The sequence below is a fragment of the Hippoglossus hippoglossus genome, chromosome 16 (genome assembly GCF_009819705.1).
Source record: "Hippoglossus hippoglossus isolate fHipHip1 chromosome 16, fHipHip1.pri, whole genome shotgun sequence".
NCBI lineage: Eukaryota > Metazoa > Chordata > Actinopteri > Pleuronectiformes > Pleuronectidae > Hippoglossus > Hippoglossus hippoglossus.
Window position 1 is genome coordinate 2760372 of NC_047166.1, and position 21133 is coordinate 2781504.

General features: G+C 43.5%; 4 protein-coding genes across 7 annotated transcripts; 2 read left to right on the plus strand and 2 right to left on the minus strand.

The window, feature by feature from the left end:
* Positions 1 to 942: 942 nt before the first annotated feature.
* herpud2 (HERPUD family member 2) lies at positions 943 to 7423 on the minus strand. Of its 4 annotated transcripts, XM_034610429.1 has the most exons (10): positions 7272 to 7423; positions 6190 to 6294; positions 5890 to 6112; positions 4291 to 4368; positions 3902 to 4009; positions 3262 to 3425; positions 2938 to 3063; positions 2488 to 2823; positions 2281 to 2392; positions 943 to 1756 (listed from the first exon to the last, which is right to left on the minus strand). In XM_034610429.1, exons 3-10 carry the CDS (start codon positions 6034 to 6036, stop codon positions 1538 to 1540), a joined length of 1290 nt encoding a protein of 429 aa, XP_034466320.1. In that variant the 5' UTR covers positions 6037 to 6112; positions 6190 to 6294; positions 7272 to 7423; the 3' UTR covers positions 943 to 1537. The 4 variants fall into 4 exon arrangements, with proteins under 4 accessions (XP_034466320.1, XP_034466322.1, XP_034466319.1 ...); XM_034610431.1 differs by having other exon boundaries at positions 3902 to 4006; positions 5890 to 6294; XM_034610428.1 differs by having other exon boundaries at positions 5890 to 6294.
* A 1280-nt stretch (positions 7424 to 8703) lies between these two features.
* pkdc (protein kinase-like domain containing) lies at positions 8704 to 10921 on the minus strand. The gene is made up of 3 exons (XM_034610434.1): positions 10824 to 10921; positions 9836 to 10220; positions 8704 to 9446 (listed from the first exon to the last, which is right to left on the minus strand). Exons 2-3 carry the CDS (start codon positions 10204 to 10206, stop codon positions 8804 to 8806), a joined length of 1014 nt encoding a protein of 337 aa, XP_034466325.1. The 5' UTR covers positions 10207 to 10220; positions 10824 to 10921; the 3' UTR covers positions 8704 to 8803.
* On the plus strand, positions 10157 to 14223 carry LOC117776479 (macrophage mannose receptor 1-like). Its single transcript, XM_034610435.1, has 6 exons — positions 10157 to 10242; positions 12144 to 12336; positions 12682 to 13053; positions 13287 to 13628; positions 13773 to 13870; positions 13965 to 14223. Exons 2-6 carry the CDS (start codon positions 12282 to 12284, stop codon positions 14070 to 14072), a joined length of 975 nt encoding a protein of 324 aa, XP_034466326.1. The 5' UTR covers positions 10157 to 10242; positions 12144 to 12281; the 3' UTR covers positions 14073 to 14223.
* A 633-nt stretch (positions 14224 to 14856) lies between these two features.
* ankmy2a (ankyrin repeat and MYND domain containing 2a) lies at positions 14857 to 20398 on the plus strand. Its single transcript, XM_034610432.1, has 10 exons — positions 14857 to 15055; positions 15526 to 15590; positions 16857 to 16995; positions 17108 to 17206; positions 17358 to 17518; positions 17737 to 17951; positions 18191 to 18326; positions 18417 to 18545; positions 18811 to 18940; positions 19477 to 20398. The coding sequence occupies exons 1-10, from the start codon at positions 14989 to 14991 to the stop codon at positions 19605 to 19607; spliced, it is 1272 nt and encodes a 423-aa protein (XP_034466323.1). The 5' UTR covers positions 14857 to 14988; the 3' UTR covers positions 19608 to 20398.
* Positions 20399 to 21133: the final 735 nt, after the last annotated feature.

Genomic DNA, 21133 nt, shown 5'->3' on the forward strand with positions numbered 1-21133 from the left:
GGCCCCGCACTTTCATTGAGTTCCCCCTCAAAGCTCAAGGACACGTCCACTCCGGAGACGTGGAAGATCTGCTGACAGCGACTGAAACCTCAACGTGCACACATGGGACAACCTGCAAGATCTGAGCAGGTGAAGAAAACACATGGTCCCGTCCCCCCCGTCCACCAAACAGCTGCACTTCACCGAGACACTGTCCTTCCTATTTGTCCCCCCCGGAGCCAATAATGGGCCTGTACTACATTTCTGATAAGACTAAGATTCAGTGTGTTTAACAAAGACATTGGAAGTTTGGTTTATTTTACTTGTAAAGCGTCAGATCATGACACAGAGAGACCTTACAAACTGATGGAGAAACCCAACGAGCAAACTGTGGAGAGAAATTTATAATTTTTAAGATAAGATTAATTGAGAATATAAAAACAGGGATGAAATTTCATGACTGTGGGAACCCCAGACTCACAAGATACCACCACCCATATCCTTTTTTAGTTCAGTGGGAGGAAGTGGAGATGTTAAGTCTTATCTGCTGCATGAAAAACCATGAGCACAGGTTTTAAAATAGTAAATATAGTATTTCCTTTTTTAATCTCACTATAATAACGTTTTATTTGTTTACTTTAATTTGACTTGAGTTGTTTTTTTGTCTATTTTAATGTAGGATATTGAACTTTTTTTTAAACCATCGTTACTTTAAATGAAACATTCTGTAACTTGCTTTTTGTAAAATGTATTTTCTTAGTATTAATGCTAGGATAATTGTACTCATTACAGATAATTCAAAATTTAAAAACTATGGTCATCAGTTTTTAATTAAGAAAACAATGTTTAAATCCTTCACACACACAAAGTACCAATCTGAAGGAACTGTAACATGAGTGAATGGCGCCACCTGCAGGACATTAGACAAACTACAGCACAGGAAGTAAAACACGACAGACAAAGTTTAAACTGCAGCAAGATTTTTATTCAAAAAGCATATATTGAGGAATTAAAGATGCATATACTTACATGTGTAAATACATTAAGTGGGAAAACAATGTGCTTCAGTAGCTGCAATGTCTATAAGCACATCGAGTGCATACATGAAAATGTCTTTAAGAGATGTGGTTTCACGTTTTATTAAAGACAAACATCTCCCCACGGTTTAAAATGGAAGACATCTCCCTCCAGCGTCTCTCTCCATCATCACGTCGCAATGAATTCATGATCAATAACAGAAAAGAAAAACTGAAGCATTTAGTCCAAAAACACAGCTTGATATTTCTTTTTTTAAATGTTCACGTGTTCCACTAAACTCCTGCAGAACTCACACAGCATCTTCAGAGTCGTGGTTTTAAGGATCCGTCCGTGTGTCGGCAGCAGGTAGAAGGTTTGTAGTCGAGCAGCTGGAGTCGTGTCAGGTGTCCGGGGACAGAAGGGTGTGTAACCGCTTTCAACCACTAGGTGTTTCGAGGAAACGGGACATTGAGGACCATAGAGGGGAAGGTGGGAACTGCTGTAGAGCGACACCTGCTGGCAGGAGGAAGAGGGGGTGTACCTAGTTGGCCGGTTGGGGCCGTCCCTCTGGGATGAGCGAGGTGAAGAAGGTGCTGATGAAGGACCACATGGTGGTGAGGAAGCCTGGCTCAGGGAGAGCAGGAGCAGGAGCAGCATCACCAGCATCACCACCGGCAGCGGCAGCGGCCTGGTCCTCAGGGCCACCGCCTCCTTCCTCACCGCTGTCATCGTCCTCCACCCCCTCGTCCATTAGACGTTCCTGCGACACACATGGACAGAGAGAGGCGAGGTTACAGAGACACACACATTACTGAGGACATGTTGCTATGTTGGATTCGTTTTTTCAGCAGGAAAATACCCCAACGATGATTTGAATAACATCTGATCCTGATTTTAAAGTAATGTGCAAGTTCTGTTGTGTGATTGTCACAGTGCAGCTGAGTTCGAGGCGGCAGACTCAAGTCATTCTATCCTCGGAGCACAGGAGGTAAATATAGTAGCACAGAATTAAACTGCAGTTACTAGGTGTCCTGTGTATTCTGTATATTTTAAAGATGTGCAGATAAATCAAAGACAAAACAGACACTGGATCACAGCTAAAACAATATTCTGATGCATTAATAAGCTTGTGTTTTTGTCATGTTGCAGCAAAGTTTTCACAGACAAATCTTTGAAAGTTTACACTGATCTGATTAAATAACCATCTTTTCTAGTTGTTTAAATATTCAAAACCTTATTCGTTTTGAAGATGAATTTAAAACCTGCCAACATTCTCCAACCCACCATTTCCTGAATGTCCTGATTCCTCTCTGCTTCCTGCTGAGGAGCCTCCGGCCTGTCTCCTCCTCCGAGGTTCTGCTGCTCCGGCCTGAAGGGAAACCAACCGGCCTGGTGCCTAAAAAACACACAAACAAACACCTGGGTTCAAAGTTTTATCTGTGAAGAGACGACTTTACTTTGGTAAAGACACCGAACCAAGCGCAGACTCACAGGTAGACCAGAAGCATGGCGCCGATCACCATGACGAAGCGGCTAAATGAAGAGTAGAAGTAGACGATGCTGAGCAGGACGCCGGCGCGGGACACGGTATACAACCAGTCCAGCCAATCGCGGTTCAGCTCGTCGTCGTTTAACACCGCGCCGCCCTGCGCGTTCATCTGGATGTTGGGGTTGGCGGGCTGGTTCTCCGGTAAAGGGTTGGGGGCGGGGTTAGGTCCCAGCGGCGGCTGCACGGCCTCATTGGGCTGAGCGGCCTGATGGGGCACGGACGAGGGAGAGGGGGGAGGGGGGTCGCTGGGAGGCTGAGAGGCAGCAACTGCAGCTTGGCTGAGAAGACGAGGTGAGGAAGAGGCAGAACAGAGAAAAGGTCCATAAACTGCTCATCTGCACCAGCAAGTGTGATTTAAAGGGAATCTTTCAATATTCATCTCTTGAACTTACTACTGCATGTAGTACTGGCGAGCGTACATCTGCTGCCACCACAGCATCTGCATGGGCATGTACATCGGGTGGGGGGGCATGTTGGCAGGGAAGCCTCCTTGTAGAGGGACCTGAGCTCCGTCTGGCCTGAAGAAGAACATCAATAATGAACAAGATGCACAAACAACAGCAGCAGTAACAACAACTCACTACCACTATGAACAGAGCTCCTTTACTTTATAAAATAAAAACATGTATTATCAGTAAATCTAAACTATGACGGAAACATCAATTGTTATAACGTCTTACATATGTTGTGCGTTGTGCTATCAGAGAGTGTCTTACCACTGAGGGACACCGGGGGGGCCCTGAGGGTTGAACTGGGGGAAGCTGCCGCGATACCTCAGTCCGTCATAACTTTCAGGGAGAGGGGGGGAGGAGGGGGAGGCTGGCTGACTGTCCTGATTGGGCGTGGTGGCGGAGGAGGCGGAGCCGGCACTGCCTGAACTCTGAGTGACGAGATAGATAAAAAAACAAGAACCATCACCAGCATGTGGGAAACAGAATATTTTATAATATATAATAATTTTAATTCATAGTTATTTAGAATACAGTTTATGGTTAAAATGTAAAATATAAAACCTCAATGACATTTCTTTGTCACAAGGGTTTGATAACGACATCTTAGAAGTTTTTTGAAAACTCCATATTGTTCAGGCTCTACTCTTTATTATGTCTTCTTCAGGGTTTAGTTGTGTATAAACGCTGCCGGCAGTAAATATGAACAGCTACATCCTCAACGTGGCTCAGCAGCTCCCATAAATGTTGACAAAGTCGAACAAAGCACCATTTCACTGTGTTTTCAGCCTCCGTGTGTCCTGTAATGAGGCTCAACTCCAAACAATGGAGCTGTCACACACACACAAAACTGTTGGAGGCCTTTATGAAAGAGGAGGATGTGGGCGCCCGGTGGCAGTCTACTCACGCTGGAGTCAGAAGCAGAAGAGCTGGCTGTGGAGGGGCTGCGAGGCATGGGCGAGCCTGGGGGACTGTGGGAGGCGCACACTAGGTGCATCATGTGGTATCCCTCCTGCTGTGGGTCGATAAGTTCAGGACACGAGCCGGAGTGGTGGGAGGAGGAGGAGGAGGAGGAGGAGGAGGTGAGGGCAGAGAGACAAAACCAGGACAGAGAGGGAGAGGGTTAGTGTGGAAAGGACCAGAACTCAGACACACAGTCGCCCTTTGTTGACTGTGGATCAGCTATTGTGTCCCTGCTCCAGTTCCTGAACATTTGCACAGACACAAAGAATCGATTTGCAGGGCGGCCAAACTAAACTGCATCTGTGTGAAACGTTGTGCATCATCGGCCGTCACCTTTCTGAGCACATCTCGGAGCTGCAGGTGGTCCTGAAGGAGTCTTCCTGAGTACACCAGCCGCTGGTCCTTGGACAGCTACAACACAAACAGCAACACATGGAGGGACATGAGCAGTGGGAAGACAAATGTGTCTTCATTGAATCATTAAAAACACACAAACAGCAACAAGAAGGTGCATTCAGGTGTCTCGGTCTTTTCTGTACCGTGACTTTATAAATATATATATACTGTGTCTTTCTATGTGACGTTTTAAATCTGATATGTAATCTAGTAGCTCTTGGTTAGACGTAAACACAAACACTGGGTGGAAGTGATACTGCTCCGGGCCCGGGAGCAAACCAGGGACTCGATCTAAAATTAACCCCTGAAATCCTTGGAAGTGTTTATCGGGCTGAGAGAGTAGACTGGAGCCGGGTTATCACCTGGGAGGAGTTCAATCTGTCCCTGAACCTGTTTCACTCTCGTCCCAGCGGCTCGGCTCATCTGTCTCAAACTCCCTGCGCTGACGAGGATAATGTGACGGTGACTATTTCCTCGACAGCTGCTTTCAAGGTCAAGAATGTTGAACCACAACAACAAACATGTTTTGAGGAAACACCTCCAGTGAGCAGCCCACAGCAGAAACTCCTTCATATACACAACCTCTCATGTTTGTTATCTCCACCTATAGCTATAGGGGAGGAGGACTTTGTTGAATTGTATGAAATCTAATGTGTCAATGTGTGTAAAGCAATTTCACACCTTTGGATTAGATTAGATTAGATTGATTCGATTTTAAAACTTACTCAAAAGCCAGAACTTCTCCTCAGTGGAGAATCTTTGTGTCTTTTTAGGAGGAGAAATTTGTGCCTTAAAGAAACGACAGCTGTCGATTGTCTTCACTTTAATTGATGCTGACATTTTTTCTTGTGGTTTATACGTTTGATATTTGAGGAGTAGAAACAAACACATAAACTTAATATCCTATCTTTAAATGTGCAGCACCATCTATTTTATATGGAAAATGTAAGAGGGGGCAGCTGCTTGAGAACAAACCAACACACTGAACCTGTTAACGAGTCATTACACAGGAGGAAGACTTCTGTATTGTATTCATCACATGACTGGAACATACAAAGCAGAGTTACGAGCAGCAGAGTGGATTATACTGCAGGAGTGGATAGTCAAGGTTTCACCCCCCCACACTTTAAAATCTTTTACTATATTGAAACTGACGTAACTTTAGTCCATAAAAAGTACAACACTACACTCGAACATCTATCAACCCGACAGAGGGATGAATTATCACTGCTCAAAAAATAATTATTCAATGTGTCAGTTTCATTGTTTCATAAAAAGTTCAGTTGGTTTCTAACTAAATATTTCAATTGTTTAGAAAACTGTCAGGGTTGAGCAATTATTAAAGCATAATGAAAATAATTTTTGGTACAACTCTGTTTGTCTTTTGGTAAACTTTAGTTAAAGGCTGAATATTCTGACCTATTTCTGACACCAACTAAACATCATCATAATCAACACGAGTGATTTTAAACTGCTTTTAAAGTAAATGTAGCTTCAAATCTGAACAGAGAAAAGTATCAGGAGCCCCGGACTCACCGGCTTGCTGGGGTACACGTTGGAGATGTGACTCTTCAGCCTCTCCACGGTCCAGTTGAGGAAGCAGTTAATGGTCTGGTCTTCATACTTCTGGTTGGGGGCCTTAAGGACCAGGGTTACAGGACTATCAACTGCCCCAGAGTCCATGGCTCATATTACTAGCAGGGTGGGGCTCTGAAGAACCGGAGCTCAGGAGAGCTTTGTGTCACGACTCAGGACTGACCTGAGGAGAAAGTGACCCTCAAATCTTTTCCATTCCGGCCACAGAAATAAAAACACCTACAACAGTCCCTATCGTACCTGGGGGGTGGAGTTCCCCCTCTACAACCTCTGCTCCATCTGAAGATCTGTGCCGGTTTGCAATTCAATCAAAGCTGCTCTTCTGTGGCCACAGCTCCTGGATTTCTGGAGGAAAAAGAAGAAGAACGTCAGTGTCCTTGCTACGAAAGTTGGTAAATATATATATATATACCTTCGTTTTGCCCATTTTAAAGCAAACATGTTAAATGTTTGTGGTGTTTTTTTACTTTAATTCCAGTCTTACGCTGTAGTAAACAGAATATATACATATATAAGTTTGAAAACAATTTGTAAGGCTCAGAGAAATCATCATGGTCATTTTCCACTATTCTGACAAATCAAATAACTTATCGATTCGTCGTTTTTTGCCCATTTTGGAGGAAAAATACCAAACATTTGTAAATCTCTTCTTCCGGTCTTACAGTCTGTCATACACATAACAGATTTGTGTTATGGACAATACAACATATCTTCTATTTACTCTTCAACATCTTCAGAGAGTCGTAAGGGTTAATTAATATAATTAATAATTAATATGCAACTTTCCCACTAATTTCTGACTTTTAAAAGTCCAACCAACTCATGAACTAGTGGAACGAGACCCTGAGAACAGCAGCCTCGACCAGCCCAGCCGGTTCTTCACGGTTCTTCTATGAGTGATGTGATAATGTGCTGAAGGTGGAGGCAGCAGCTGAGCCCGGACACCTGCCCTGTTGCATCATGTTCACAGTCAACTACCAAAACAACTAACTACCTCCACATCACCACGAGTCAAGCTAACCAGCAGGCTCCAGAGGTAACTAGGGCTAACGAGTCCGTTAACCAGCACAGACCCCCCCCCCCCGGGTTCACACACCGACACATCCACCGTGTCCAGCCCGGTTTAAAGGGCAGCCCCCCCCCCCCTGGACTGTTTATACTCTGACCCCGGCCATGGAGCCACGGTAGCGGAGTTAGCTCCTCGGCTAACGCTAGCTAGCTTCTGCGGAGGTCTGCTAAGCCCAGGTCCGGACTGACGGACCGTGTCCGCGGTGACAACGCGTCCATCGGCCGGACTGGGTGCACTGACGCCGGGTTATCACCTCTGATGGGGGTTAAATCTGCTGCTGAGCCGGTTTCACTCGGGTCCCGTCGACCCGCGGCTGCTCGGATCCTCCGTCCTGTTGTTGTAAATGTCGGGCAGTAAGGGCAGCAGCTCGTAGAGGCACTTCCGGTGTCAACAGAAACTGCCACTGGTGTGTACCGGCAGCTGCCTTTACACACCGGCAGCTGCCTTTACACACTCGCAGCTGCCTTTGTTGCCTCTGTTCAGCGTGGCATTAGAGGCAGATTCCTCCAAACAGTGTGGCAGCTGCAGCCACAGGTGCCCCCCCCCCCCTAATGCAGCCTGGCAGCAGTGTGATTTCAAGTTTCAGCTCAATGACACAAAACAAAGACAAAGCATTTACAGCATTGAAGCAGAATCGGTACAAATATGACAAAGAAATCAGATATGAACGAGCAAGTTTCCCAACACAAGTGGAGAAATACAGATCAGTTATTCCTGGTGCTCAGAACAGTAATACATATTCATAAACTACGTATAAATCTCAGGGAATGAGTCACAGCCAGCGGTAGTTGCCCTCAAACAGCGTGGCAGCTGCCTTTACAGATCAGTGGCAGCTGCTATTGCCACCGGAAGTGCCTCTACGAGCTGCCGCTGCCACGGTTTGAGCTCATGTCGGGTGTGATACCGGAAACACGTCATCATCCTCCCCCAAAACAGCTGATCAGATAAATAAATAAAGCACCAAAAATGTATTATTATTTATATAATAATAAGGTTAAATCTTTTTCAACCTTTAAATAATGTTCTAAAATCATTTAGTAAAGGTTATTGTCATGAAGCATTTAGAAAACCCTCTTGTGAAAAGACTTTAAAAACATTAATTTCCCTTTGTATGATTAAATCTTTTGAAATGTTCGTAATGTTTTAAAAGCATTTTGTTTGATATTTTCATGAAACATTCTGAAAATCTTCAAGTTATGTTCTCTGAAGGTTATTTTGTGAAACTTATAAAGACCATTACTTTAAAAAAGATAAACCAATCACTCAAGCTGTTGTCAAAACATGTACATTTGTATACTTATATTATTTCTCACTGTACTTTTTTTATGTAAAGTTGTATTACTTATTCATTTGGTGTAACTATAAAGCACTTTGAGTCAACACCTTATTTTCAAATAAATGATTTTTGACTTTATTTGATTGACTCTTGTTACTAAAATCCCTTCGTACATAAAGAGATAAAATCTGTAAATAATATCTCTACCATCCGAGGACTCAGTTACTGTAGTTCCAGTATGGGTCAGTTTTTCAGGATATAGATGCATCCCAGTCACTCTCTCATCCAGTTCTAAACATTGTTAATTCCAGGAAACATAAAAACATAAACAAACAAAACCAGTGGTTGCAGGAACAAATTAAAAGAAGTTCACCCACTATAACAAGGATAGACGGGAAAAGCTCTTTTTAAAAATGTTTATTCATCCAGAAATGGTTTGATAACATTTTTTAAATATGTGAGGAATTAAAGATGTGTGTTTATTTTTCTATATACAGATTTCCAGCTGATCACCTTTTAGCCACACGCTTGCTCTTCTGTCTGGTGCTGGAATTTTCTGGCTCCGGTTTCAGTTTGTGTAAAACCTCTTTCGTCAGCTGTTTACTGTAGCGGTTGATCTTCCAGCTTCCAGGCATCCACCCCAACAGAAAACGGTGGAAATCTGTCCAGGCAAACACAAACATCTCCCTCCACTCTTTCTCCAGGGCAGCAAAGTCCACATCGTCTTTCACAGCGAGCTTCAGCTCTGTGAAGTAGAAGTCCAGTAATCCTTGCGCCTTCCTTTCACACTCCTTTTCGTTCATGCAGCTTCCTAAAAGATAAACCACGTCCTTCATCCCACAGCCTCCACCGACATACTGAAAGTCTACAGCTGCCACGTCCTGTCCGCTCGGGGAAAAACAGAAGTTGGCCAACTTGGCGTCTCCGTGAACGACGGTCTTGAAGCGACATTCGTTGAGTATCCTGTCGATGTCGCCGGCTGCCGCTTTAAGCTTGGCGTCGTCCATGGCCTCCAGCTCATCCGGCCGGGTCTCCAGGTGCCAGTAGGTACCGACGGGCCACAGCCCCTCTGGTGCCGCACCCAGGAACAGAGCATGGAAGTGGGCGAGCCAGCGGAGGCAAGCCCTTATCTCTCCGTCCTTCACGCTGGTTCTGCAAAGGAAAACAAACATTTTGTTTGCATTTATCCAGCCTGAAGCTTTATTTATTCTCCTATTCATCATGTCTCGCTCTGGAGAAACACAAGAGTATATATGTAGGATGAAGAAAACAGACATTGGCACTTGCAGTTTCTTATTCTTTTGTTACAAACCTTTAGATTATTTATCATTTTTACTCCGGCACATTGAATTTTACATGTTAAAAAGTCCATAAGGTTGAACATCTGCCCTTCTGTTTTATTCTGATGTTACTTATGTCCACATCTAATGACCTGAGGAGAAAGGTTTGCTGTTTTAACACAGAAGCCCAAAGGTTGAAAATGCAATGATTTCCACATCTATTATTGAGGAAACTAAAAATACATGATTTTGTCATCGTACCTCCTCTGATCATAACCAGCCACATCCAGATCCTCCAGCACGATCAGCATCTCGTCTCCATGGGAACAGGCAGCCAGGCAGGCCGGGATGCGACAGTTCTGATTGGTGGAGTAGTTCTGGTACCAGTGTGTCTCCACCTGATAGGATGTCACTTTACGCCTGTGGGAGCGGTCTGTGTTCCAGCCGCCCGGGTGCTCGGCCTCCTCCGGAAACTTGACGTGTTTGACGACCACAGACGGCCGGGCGCAGCCGTCCAGGTGCAGCCGCACTATCTCCCCATAGCCGCTCCACAGGGTCTGGATCTTGGCTCCGACTCGCAGAGACGAGGCTCCACACGCCTGCAGGATGAGATCCTGGTTCTCCTGGTTCATGTCCCCGGTCAGAGCTGAATGAAGAGGAAGCACCGGGTCAGCACTTGTCTGAACAAGCGTCTGTAGATGAGCTTGTTATAGTCGGTGTTTGGTTTAGAGCCCCGACGATTTATCTGTTGAGCCTTTCACAGACAAATTATGTTTCAATAAAATATAAATTATCTTTTTATTCAATGATTATTTAACTGGTTCACCTTTCTCTACTTGTATATGTTGTATATCTTCTTATTTGTCTGCTAATGGGTTTGTTTTGTATATGAATGACTTTTATATTGTTTGGACCCACATGTTTTATCTGTCAATAAAACCAACTATAGAACGATATTCCCTGTGTCGTTGTTCTATGTGAACATTCAGCTCTGTTTGTTTTGTTGTCATTTTATCTATTTGTATATTGTTACTTCCTGAGAGTAACTGAATGTTACATCTGTATGTAGTGAAAACATCTGGAGTTGACTGGATGTTATTATTCCACTTCATTATGAAAGTAAAGCTTGTTTCTTTCTCTCTCACACACACAAATCCAATCACCTCTAATATTCGAGCCATTCAAACTGAATAGTAACGTAACTACTGCACCAAATAAACCACAACGTGACGTAAACACTCTACGTTACCTTCTGCTTCTGGTCAGATGTGTCTCTAACGACAGGAGAGAACCGGAAGTGTTGTCTCCAGCCCTCTGTGTGATGTGTAAAGACACAGACATGAAATATAGAATACTGCTCCCTGCTGGACTGGAGTGCACTTACACGTGTTTTAGTTTAGTTTTAGTTTTAGTTTTTTGTGATTAATGATTATGGCACAACAGTGAATTTGGATAATTTGGGCTCCTTGAGGTTATGGGGGTTCATGGCAGAAGTTCAGCCTGTCCCAGTCTGTCTCTCTACAACGTGCACTTTTATTGAAAGATGAGTTATTCACTGCATCTTGTTTCTGATGTTTGCACAGATAGATAGAACTTTTCTGTAGAAAGAAGAAAAGCAGGTTTGAGCGTGAGCAGACATCTTATTATTTTATTATACTCACCTTTTAGTTTAACCTTCAAATGCTTTGGGATGAAGTTTGCATATATCTTGATTCAGCGTGAATGTGTTTTACATACCGAGGACAGAGTCAATGCTCATCCTGTCCGTCATCACCTGTGTTTCCTGCTGGTTTCATCCTTCCTTTGTGTGTGTGTGTGTGTGTGTGTGTGTGTGTGTGTGTGTGTGTGTGTGTGTGTGTGTGTGTGTGTGTGTGTGTGCGTGTGCTGTCTATCCTTCCTCCTGCTGCCTCCTACAGTTCACCTGTCCCCACTCCGTCGCCCCATCTGGCTCAACCATCTCACCTCACATCTCCATGAGTTGTCAGAAAATCTTGCCTTTAATTTGAAAGTCCGTTCCTCTGTGTTCTTCCTTTGGGTCCAAAACACCTGCACATGACGTAAACCTGCATCAACACTTTCTAATTCAAGACTGGGTTTAGTTTACACTGTAAAACCTATTTATAATTTTACTAGAGACACTAAATATTTAGGTTCAGTACAGTGATATGAAAGTAACTGTGTCACATGATCGTTGCCCGTCTGGTTGGAAAAAGTCAGTTCAACAGAACTTTTTACAAAATATGTTTGTTGGGTATAATCTCAACAGGGAATAAACATGTTTGATGGCATAAAATTACCAGGTTGCTCAAAGTTGATTTTTTTGTTTATTAAACACAAAAAACAAATTCACTAGATCCTGCAACCAATTACACACACTCATAAATATCAGTCCCTTGAACATGACAGATTTTTAATAAAGATCCATGAAGTCTTATCTCACAATGTAAAAGAAAGTTTAAGAAAATGCAGGATCTGCCCCCTGATCCATCTTAAGGTCACCATCCAAATTGATTAGCATACAGTTTGTGTTTTTCTTAACACGTGATTTCCATGTGTTTTACATCTTGAGGAGACAAAGGATCTCACAGCAAATCATTCAGCATCCGCTCGTCATCGCACAGTGACCTGAAATCAATAAGCTGAAGTTATCATTGTTGGGACCTTCTGAAGAAATATTACACAAGTAAATCCTTGTTCCTCTGTTTTGATGAACTTCATCACAACAATGGAAAAGATTTTTCATCTCATCCTACTTCTTCCAGGTGAGTGTTACACCTCATATGTTGATATCGGCCTTCGTGATTTCTATTTATTGCACATTCCCTTCATTTCCTCGTCTGTAGCACAAGATCTTTTTTCAGGAGTTGTACAAGTGGCAGCTTGTGTCTCTTGAAGATGTTTCTCTTCTCTTCCAAAAGGCTTCTTCAGTTCTTCCTGACTGATGGGAGGTTTTCAGGTGATACAGACCCACAGAGGTTAAATCAATGCAACCTCCCAAGAGTCGGTTAGAACTGAAGAAGCCTTTTGGACGAGCGGTGAAACAGAAACACAAGCAAGTCCACTTGCCTTCGCAGTAAACACAAGATGTATCAACCTTTCTCCCACAGGGCTGTGTTCTCTGTGTACGTCTCTCCCCCAGCATCGATTCGTTTTAGTGCAAACTCCAAAAACCTGGCTTGAGGCTCAGAGCTACTGCAGGAGCAAATGTGTCGACCTGGCCACCATAGACGACCTGGGAGAGATGACGACGGCGCTGACAGTTGTCGAGGGCCGATACGATGACGCCGTGTGGATAGGGCTCAGAAAAGGAAACCTTAAGAAGTGGCACTGGTCTCTGTCGGACAAAGATTTCTACAAGGAAGGAGAAAGGGATTATTTGCATTGGGGAAGAACAAATGCCCACAACTGTGGTTCTCAAAAAGATGGGAAATTATTTACAACGTCCTGTGACACTCTGCTGTACTCGGTATGCTTTGATGGTGAGTCAGGGATGGATGAATGGATGGACACATTGATTGGGAAAGATGGATGAAAGGGTCTGGGCGCTGGATGGACAGACAGGTAGATAGAAGGATGGATGGATGGATGGAAAGATGGATAAAAGGATGGATGATGGACAGATAGAAAGATGGATGAAGAGGGAATGATGGATAAAAGAACTTCAACATTGAACGAACACAAAATTGCGATTCTGTGTTTTTTTTGTCTTCAGGAGAAAAACCCGTGGGAGAACAACACGTTCTCTCGACAGAGAAGTTGATGTGGAGAGTTGCTCGAGATTATTGCAGGAGGCGACACACAGATCTCGCCAGTGTGAGGAACAAGGAGGAGACGCAGAGGATCCTGGAACTAGTCGCCGGCATGCGGGTTTGGATCGGCCTCTACAGAGACCCCTGGGTGTGGTCGGACAAGACCTACTCGTCGTTGAGATTCTGGAACGCAGACCAAAGCGTTTATACATCTAACGTAAAAACATGTGTTGCTTTGTTAAAAAGCGAATCTGGTCGATGGGGAGAACGGTCGTGTGGCAAAGCACAGCCATTCCTCTGCAGCTGTGAGGAAACTCCATTTACAGTCTTTGTGCTTTGGTTTAAGGTATCAGCTCATAATAAAGTGTGTGTGTGTGTGTGTGTGTGTGTGTGTGTGTGTGTGTGTGTGCGCGCGTGTGTGTGTGTGTGTGTGTGTGTGTCCTCAACAGGTCCCCTTGTGAGGTCCTTCTTTAAGGTGAGGATCACATCTCAGAGCTCAGTGCTGGAGTTAAACAAACCTGAGGTGCTGGACGAGATCTTGAAACAAGTGAGTCATATGTTCGACTCCCTCCTCCTAACCCTATATGCTGCTATGCTACACTTTGAAATGTTTGATTTGCTCGTCTGCTCCTCAGATCAAGCTCCAGCTGGAGCTGGGGATAGTGAATACGACTGATGGTTTTTCGGTGAGATGGACAAAGCAACCTGACGGAAGAGTTTTGATCAAGGAGCCTGACGGAGGCAGCTGAAGACAGGAGAATCACAGACAGATTCTGTAACTCACAGCAGAAGCTCTTTTGTTATTCATCTCAATTTGTATTTCTGTTTTGAACGGGCTAATATTTATATTATTGTAAATGTAACCATCTGGCTTCCATAATGCTTGTTTGATGCTTTTAATGTGAAGCACAGTTGTTTTAGAATTGCTGTATGAATAAAGAAACTCTTGCCTGCTACTTACTGATTCAGAGACAATATCGTTCAACTTTCACAAACTACTCCCTTAGAAATATAAGTTAAACATTATAACCAGGAGAATTTGTTGCATTAGCTTTACTTCATAAACTGCAAAATTTGTATATTTAAGGGAAATGCATTTATTTACTAAGTTTCGACCATTGTTTTTGCAAAAGGTCTCATCTGTTGAACTAAAGTCGCTCTACTATAATTTATTAATTCAATAATACTTTACAATATAATTCATTCATAATATAAATATGGACAAATTACTGTTAAACATTTTATTCCCCTGAAAACTGACCTTTATATAAATATGGACTTTAATGGAACTGATCATTTCAGTTAAAGAAAAGGGGGGGTGAAAAGCAGAATCCTACATATTTTATACTTTCTTAAAGACATTTTTTTAACCATCATACATCTTCCATTTATTGAGAATTCATTGTTGAGAAAAAACACATAATATGATAGTATTATTTCACCGTAATGATTCTGTTATTATCGGGTTGAAGTATTAGTGATGTAACACCGCCCCCCCCCCCCCCCCTGCTGACAGCCCACGGTGGTACAGTCCACGTGACAGCTGGCCCCAGCTAGCTTTAGCAGCTTCTCTCTCTCTCCCCTCACTCGGAGCGACGCTTCACACCCATCACACGCGTTCCTCTGTGCCTCCGAGCCGCTCGTTCACCACCGACCACCACCGACATGTCCTCGCCGAAGAAAGGAGACTTGTCCCCCAGCGAAAAGGAACTGTTCGAGGTCATCACTGCAGGTAAGCCCCCCCCCCCCCCCCCCCCACCCGGCTAATGCTAATCCCTCAGGGAAAGCAATGCAGCAGCAGCTAGCTCCTGTTAGCTCAAGTTATAATGACAGACACACAACACACACCACTGTCAGTTCTGCTCCTCGTGAGTTGCTCTGTTGGAGCTCTGCTGAATCACAACACTGTATTCATTCAGTGGTTAGTTCAAAGGGGGGAAGCTAACGGCAGCTAAATGCTAGCTAGCAGCCAGTGATGTGTCCAGGACCAGCTTCCTGTCTTCATCTCCACCTGTAGCACAATAACTAGTTTGTATACAAGTGTTTGCTTTGTCAGTGCACAGCATGAATGTGTTGTGGGTCAGTGGCTGTCAGTGTGTGTGTGTAACATCACCTCGGGGATACAGGGTCTGGAGTTGTGTTACCTGCTGGTGGAGCTTCATGTTGTGTTTCATGTCATAATAATAAGTTTTGTGTTTCTAGGAAACGTTCAGGAGGCGTCGAGGCTGCTGGGATGTAAAGATGTGAGAGTCAACTGTTTGGATGAGGTAACAGTGAACTTTATGTATTAATCTATATATCTATATCTATATCTATATAGATATATAGATTTAAAAAAGCTTAAATCTGTCCTAACACACATGGGAGGAGGCTGTGGTGTTTATTTCGTGTTTAGTATTATTTTTATATGCACAGGTAACAACAATAACAAAAAAAATGAATTTAAAAATCACAACATGACGATGGTGACTTAGAAAGCGTAGAACACTTGATTAAACATTTTCATGTTATATCGAATTAATCGCTTTTCATATTTGAGGCTGATAAGATAATATACATGTTGTTGAAATTCACTTGTTGCACCAATAGAAAGTCAAAATGAGGAACACAAGAGAACACCTGAAAGTGTAAAATAGAATAAAATAGGCAACAGAATTCATATATTAAATAAGATATGTGTACATTACACATATCATATACAGATAGAAATTTGAAAGTAACTGAAAACTAAAGAAATTTACTTAAAGTGCAGTGATACAGGCTGATTGCACGAGGATGTTACTGCATTATGACTGAGGAGATATTCAAATAAACGTGTATATATGTATGTATAATAAACAGGTGTAATTGCACAATAGTATACAATCTGATATGAGTATAAAAAACATTGTTAAATAAAGGTTTAAATCGGTAGTTTGTTTTATTCACCTATTAATAAATTACCAACTTATTACAATTTCATTCATGTGTTATATCATTCTCATATGTTTCCTGCATCAAATGGCCTGGCAGGTAAACAGCTCCTCTTGTGTCTATTCTCCGACTCGACTGTTCTCATAACTTCAGAAGTGTCATGAACACATCAGAGACGCTGAAGCTGGTTGTGCAACGTACGACTGTCACGCTTCAGGACGACACGATAAGTTCCTCTAGCAGAGCTCTTCCTTTGTTTGGGGACATGTGTGTGGGACAAGAGGACTTGAGTCTTCATGCTGAAGAGCCCTGGAGGAGATCCTCCTTCTCTCTGTCTGTCGCTCTTTGTGCTCACCTGTCACAATCAGGTGTTTCACTCAGATGTTCTGTTAAGTAACTGAAGCCATGCGAGTCTTTTCAGAAGCTCTTCAGCTGTTATAGAGCTTAAACTTATTAGGAGCGACATTGCAACGCTGCTTTGTTACTGGTCTTAATAAAGACATGTATATTCACGTTAAAACTCTGAGGGTCTTTTTGTTACCATTTAGTTTTTCTGATGAAGGGATGTGTGTTCGATGTGAAGTGCACAGAACCCTTCAGCCTTCTCGTCTCCTCCACAGTACGGGATGACCCCTCTCATGCACGCTGCTTACAAAGGAAAGGCCGACATGTGCAGGTTGCTGCTGCAACACGGAGCGGACGTGAACTGCAATGAGCACGAGCACGGATACACAGCGCTGATGTTCGCCGGACTGTCAGGTACGACGTCGGAGTTGATCATCGCAGCAGAATGATTAAAATCATCTTCCTCTGTTGGTCTGGAAAGTCCCTCCGTGGATGTGTTGTGACTTGTCCTCCTCTGTGCCTGCAGGGAAGACTGACATCACGTGGATGATGTTGGACGCGGGGGCGGAAACGGATGTGGTCAACTCTGTCGGAAGGACCGCCGCACAAATGGCTGCCTTTGTCGGTACGGATGTTATCTGTCCTGACTCACACAGTTTTATTAGTTAATACATCATACACACAAAGACAAGGGCCACTTCTTTACGCAAATGTAGCTCTATCTAGACCTCAACATGTGACCTTTTCATGTTTCTACTTCCTGTCTCCATCCTCAGGGCAACACGACTGCGTCACGGTGATAAACAACTTCTTTTCACGCGCCAGACTGGATTACTACACGAGACCGCAGGGTTTGGAGAAGGAGCCGAAGCTGCCGTCCAAACTGGCCGGGCCCCTCCACAAGGTCATCATGAGCACCAACCTGAACCCTGTCAAGGTGCGACGCCACGAGACGAGGACTGTTGATAAGAGTTATATTTGTTCAGATTTGACCTTTTTGTGTCCCTGTAAAGCTATTAAATTAAATGCTATATAAATAAACTTAACTTACTTATAATGGTCGGAGAAAAAAAAGACTGCTCATTGAAAATTGTGTTAAAATACATGACACACACCACGTTTTTGGTACAATTAGAATTTCTTGTGTTTCCCCAGATGGTGATGCTGGTGAAGGAGAACCCCCTGCTGGCGGAGGTGGAGGCTCTGGAGAAGTGTCGCCGGGTGATGGAGCTCATCTGCGAGAAGTGCATCAAGCAGCAGGACATGAACGAGGTGCTCGCCATGAAGATGCACTACATCAGCTGCGTGCTGGGAAAGTGTGCGTCCTTCCTGAAGAACCGCGAGGACAAGCTGGATGGACTCGTCAAGAGGTGTGTGTGTGATGTGATGTGGAAGAAAACGGCATCGTGATCCGTTCATTACAGACGTTAAGTGTTAAAACTGAAATGTTAAATTAATCTGAGGTGGAGTGGATTTTAAGAGTATCGCTGTTTGGCTGCATTCACGTAGTTTTTAGTTTTAAAACTCATTTCTTTTGATGGTGTGTTAAAGTGCTGGGTATTTCCAACGTGAAGGTTTTCCTGAACTCTTCCTGCTCTCTCTCCTGCAGTTTGCTCAAGGGCCGGGACAGCGATGGTTTCCCCGTCTATGAAGAGAAGTTCATCAGGGAATGTATTCGCAAGTTCCCTTACTGTGACGCCACTCTGCTGCAGCAGCTGGTGCGGAGCATCGCCCCCGTGGACATTGTGAGTCTGGATTAATTTATTAAAAGAGAATTTAAATTGAGTGAGAGCCTCCTCTAGATGTTTAACAGGTTTGTTGTGCTTGTCTTTCAGGGGAATGACCCCACAGCTCTGTCTGTGCTGACTCAGGCCATCACGGGTCAGGTGGGCTTCATGGACGCAGAGTTCTGTACGTCGTGTGGAGAGAAAGGAGCCGAGAAGAGATGTTCCATCTGTAAAATGGTGAGAAATCAAACTACAGCAATAAATCAGTTTATACATGAGATTAGTTTTATGTGAACAAAATGTTTACCTTATAAACCGATGATCTGTGGGTCAGTGTGTTTCATTGTTGACCTTCTGCAGAACTGTCTTCTATCTAAATAGGATTATTTTTACTTAAAACAAAACAAAATTAAAGAAGAGTGACAATTTAGATTTTCCCATAAAACACGAAGAAATACTTTTCATAACTTTCTTATTTTATTAAAAACCTTTTGTCCACCAGGTGATCTACTGCGACCACGACTGTCAGAAGATGCACTGGTTCACCCACAAGAAAGTTTGTAAGAAGCTTCAGGACCAGAGGGAGACGCAGGAAGCAGAATCAGCCAAACTCAGGATGCAGCAGACAGAAGGTGCGTTTATGATTCACAAATATGAAACGAATTATCGCTTGTTGCAGAAGAATGTTTCACAATAAGAGGTGAATACTCCATAGTGAACAGAAGTAGCATCGATACCACGGCGATTCTAACGATTTCAACCTCAACCTGTCTGCAAACTAACTAGTGTCAGTCAGTAATGGATGCAGATATTTTCAAAGCATCATTTTTCTGCTTTATGGAGCTTTGAATTTCTAGTTTGAGCAGATATTCAGCATTATTTGTATAAAAAAATACATATATAGGGCTTGAATTACAGTTTTCATTCCAAGTTTTTTGGCCCAGGTCCCATCATTCCACCAAGTTTTGTGGAAATTTGTTTTGTAGTTTTTCTGTAATCCAGCTGACAGACAAACAAATCGACACGGATGAAAACATGAACATTTCTTGTCCATGTTGCTTGTGAGCTTCATGAAACTAAACACGACGATGGCTGAACATAACCTCATGTTGCCCTCAGAGTCATAGAAAGGTCGGACCTCCAGTTACGAGCTGTGTTTGTGTTTCAGACGAGAGCGACGCGGTGCAGGAGGCGACGGACTCCATACAGGAGCTGTCGGTGGAGAACAACAGTGAAGTTGCTCCTTTGAGCGTCTCAGACACCTCAGACACCCCCTCCCCCGCAGCCGCTGACAACTGAGGACCATGTCACCGTCGACGTGTCAGCCGCCATCTTCTCCAGAAAACATCCACACTCCACCGACAGAGACCTGGCAGCGAGACTCGAAGCCAGACACGGACCGGTTCCGACAGGAGGGAGGAGCCTACATATTTATTATGGAGCTGAGACTCTCGCACTAAAGCCTCTAAGGAAGGTTTGTGGCACAGCCGCAATCCGTTTGTCCTTTTTTATGTTTTCTGATAATACCGTCGTATGTGAATTTGAACCCTGGTGTGTAGGCTGATGTTTGTGGTAGAGGTCGGGGGGGAGGAGTTGAGGGTTCGCGTCCACGACGGAGCGTAAATCTGCCTTAAGAAGCGATAGCAGCCTGTGTGGGGAGTAAAGTGACTGTAGCCAATCAGAGCTGATGTTTGTTCACAATTTACTTGATTTGTTATTGATTGGTTGTTTTTTTTGTACTGATAACCTCGTGGTAGATTGTGAGTGGACAGCGTGGCTGCACACTGATGACCAAAAATGTATATTTTTAAACATGGAACGATATAATTATGGCTTTATTTTGAAATTGATAGGTGACGTTAATGCTCAGGATTTTCCAAATTTCTCATTTAGCTGAATCACCTGTTGACAGAACGTTGTTGTACACGGCACAAGAAAGAAACATCATGTTCATGACTTACAAACAAAACTCCTTTTACTTTGAAAAATCTGTGATAATCTCATTATTTTACATTGAACAGAGAAGCTGAACATGTCCAACAAGACTCTGTTTGCCCCGAATTATCGTTAAATAAAAACCATCCTCATCATTTCTGCTGTACATTTTCATATTTTACAGATACTATTCAAATGTGTCTGTATTGAAGGTCGGTGTCCAGCAGAGGGGGCTGTTTCCCCATGATTCAGAAACACAAGGTCTCACTCCTGGAGTTCACAACTTTTGTATTGCAGCCAATTTCTTACACTCGGGCCTCATCTGATATTTGTATTGGAGTAAAAGTGAATTATACCTGAAACCAAGTCAGGTCAAGTACAGACACATGAAACATGCTTCATTACATCCCACCAGGGGATTGGTCACAACTCCTGCAGATAATCAATCTGCTGATTGGCTGATCAGCTTAAGGCTCAACGCGTCTGTTTCAAACACTGACCACATAATTCCATGCATCCTTTATGTTGGCTCTTGTTGTTGAGCAGTACATCCACTAGAGGGCAGCAAAGGGTTTCTGCCAGAAAACAAAAGTCTCTTCTCAAAACGTTTGTTGAAATGTCTTCCTCGTGTCTTATGGTCGTCTCGATTGAACTATTGGTTACACCCCCCAGAGTACGGACAGAAGGCTCCGTCAGTCCCTGAGAAGCTGCTGGTTGTTGTCTCTGGGGGACATGATGAAAACTGCCGTGTACGTTGGGGGACACCAGAGGCCTAAGGACACATTTTGGCCCCTTGGCCCTGCAGTAGGTTAATGTGGCCATGTTCGAACAAATAGTAAAAGTAGGTTATTGTCATATCGTTCTCTCCTTCTATTGTTTGTCTCCTGTTG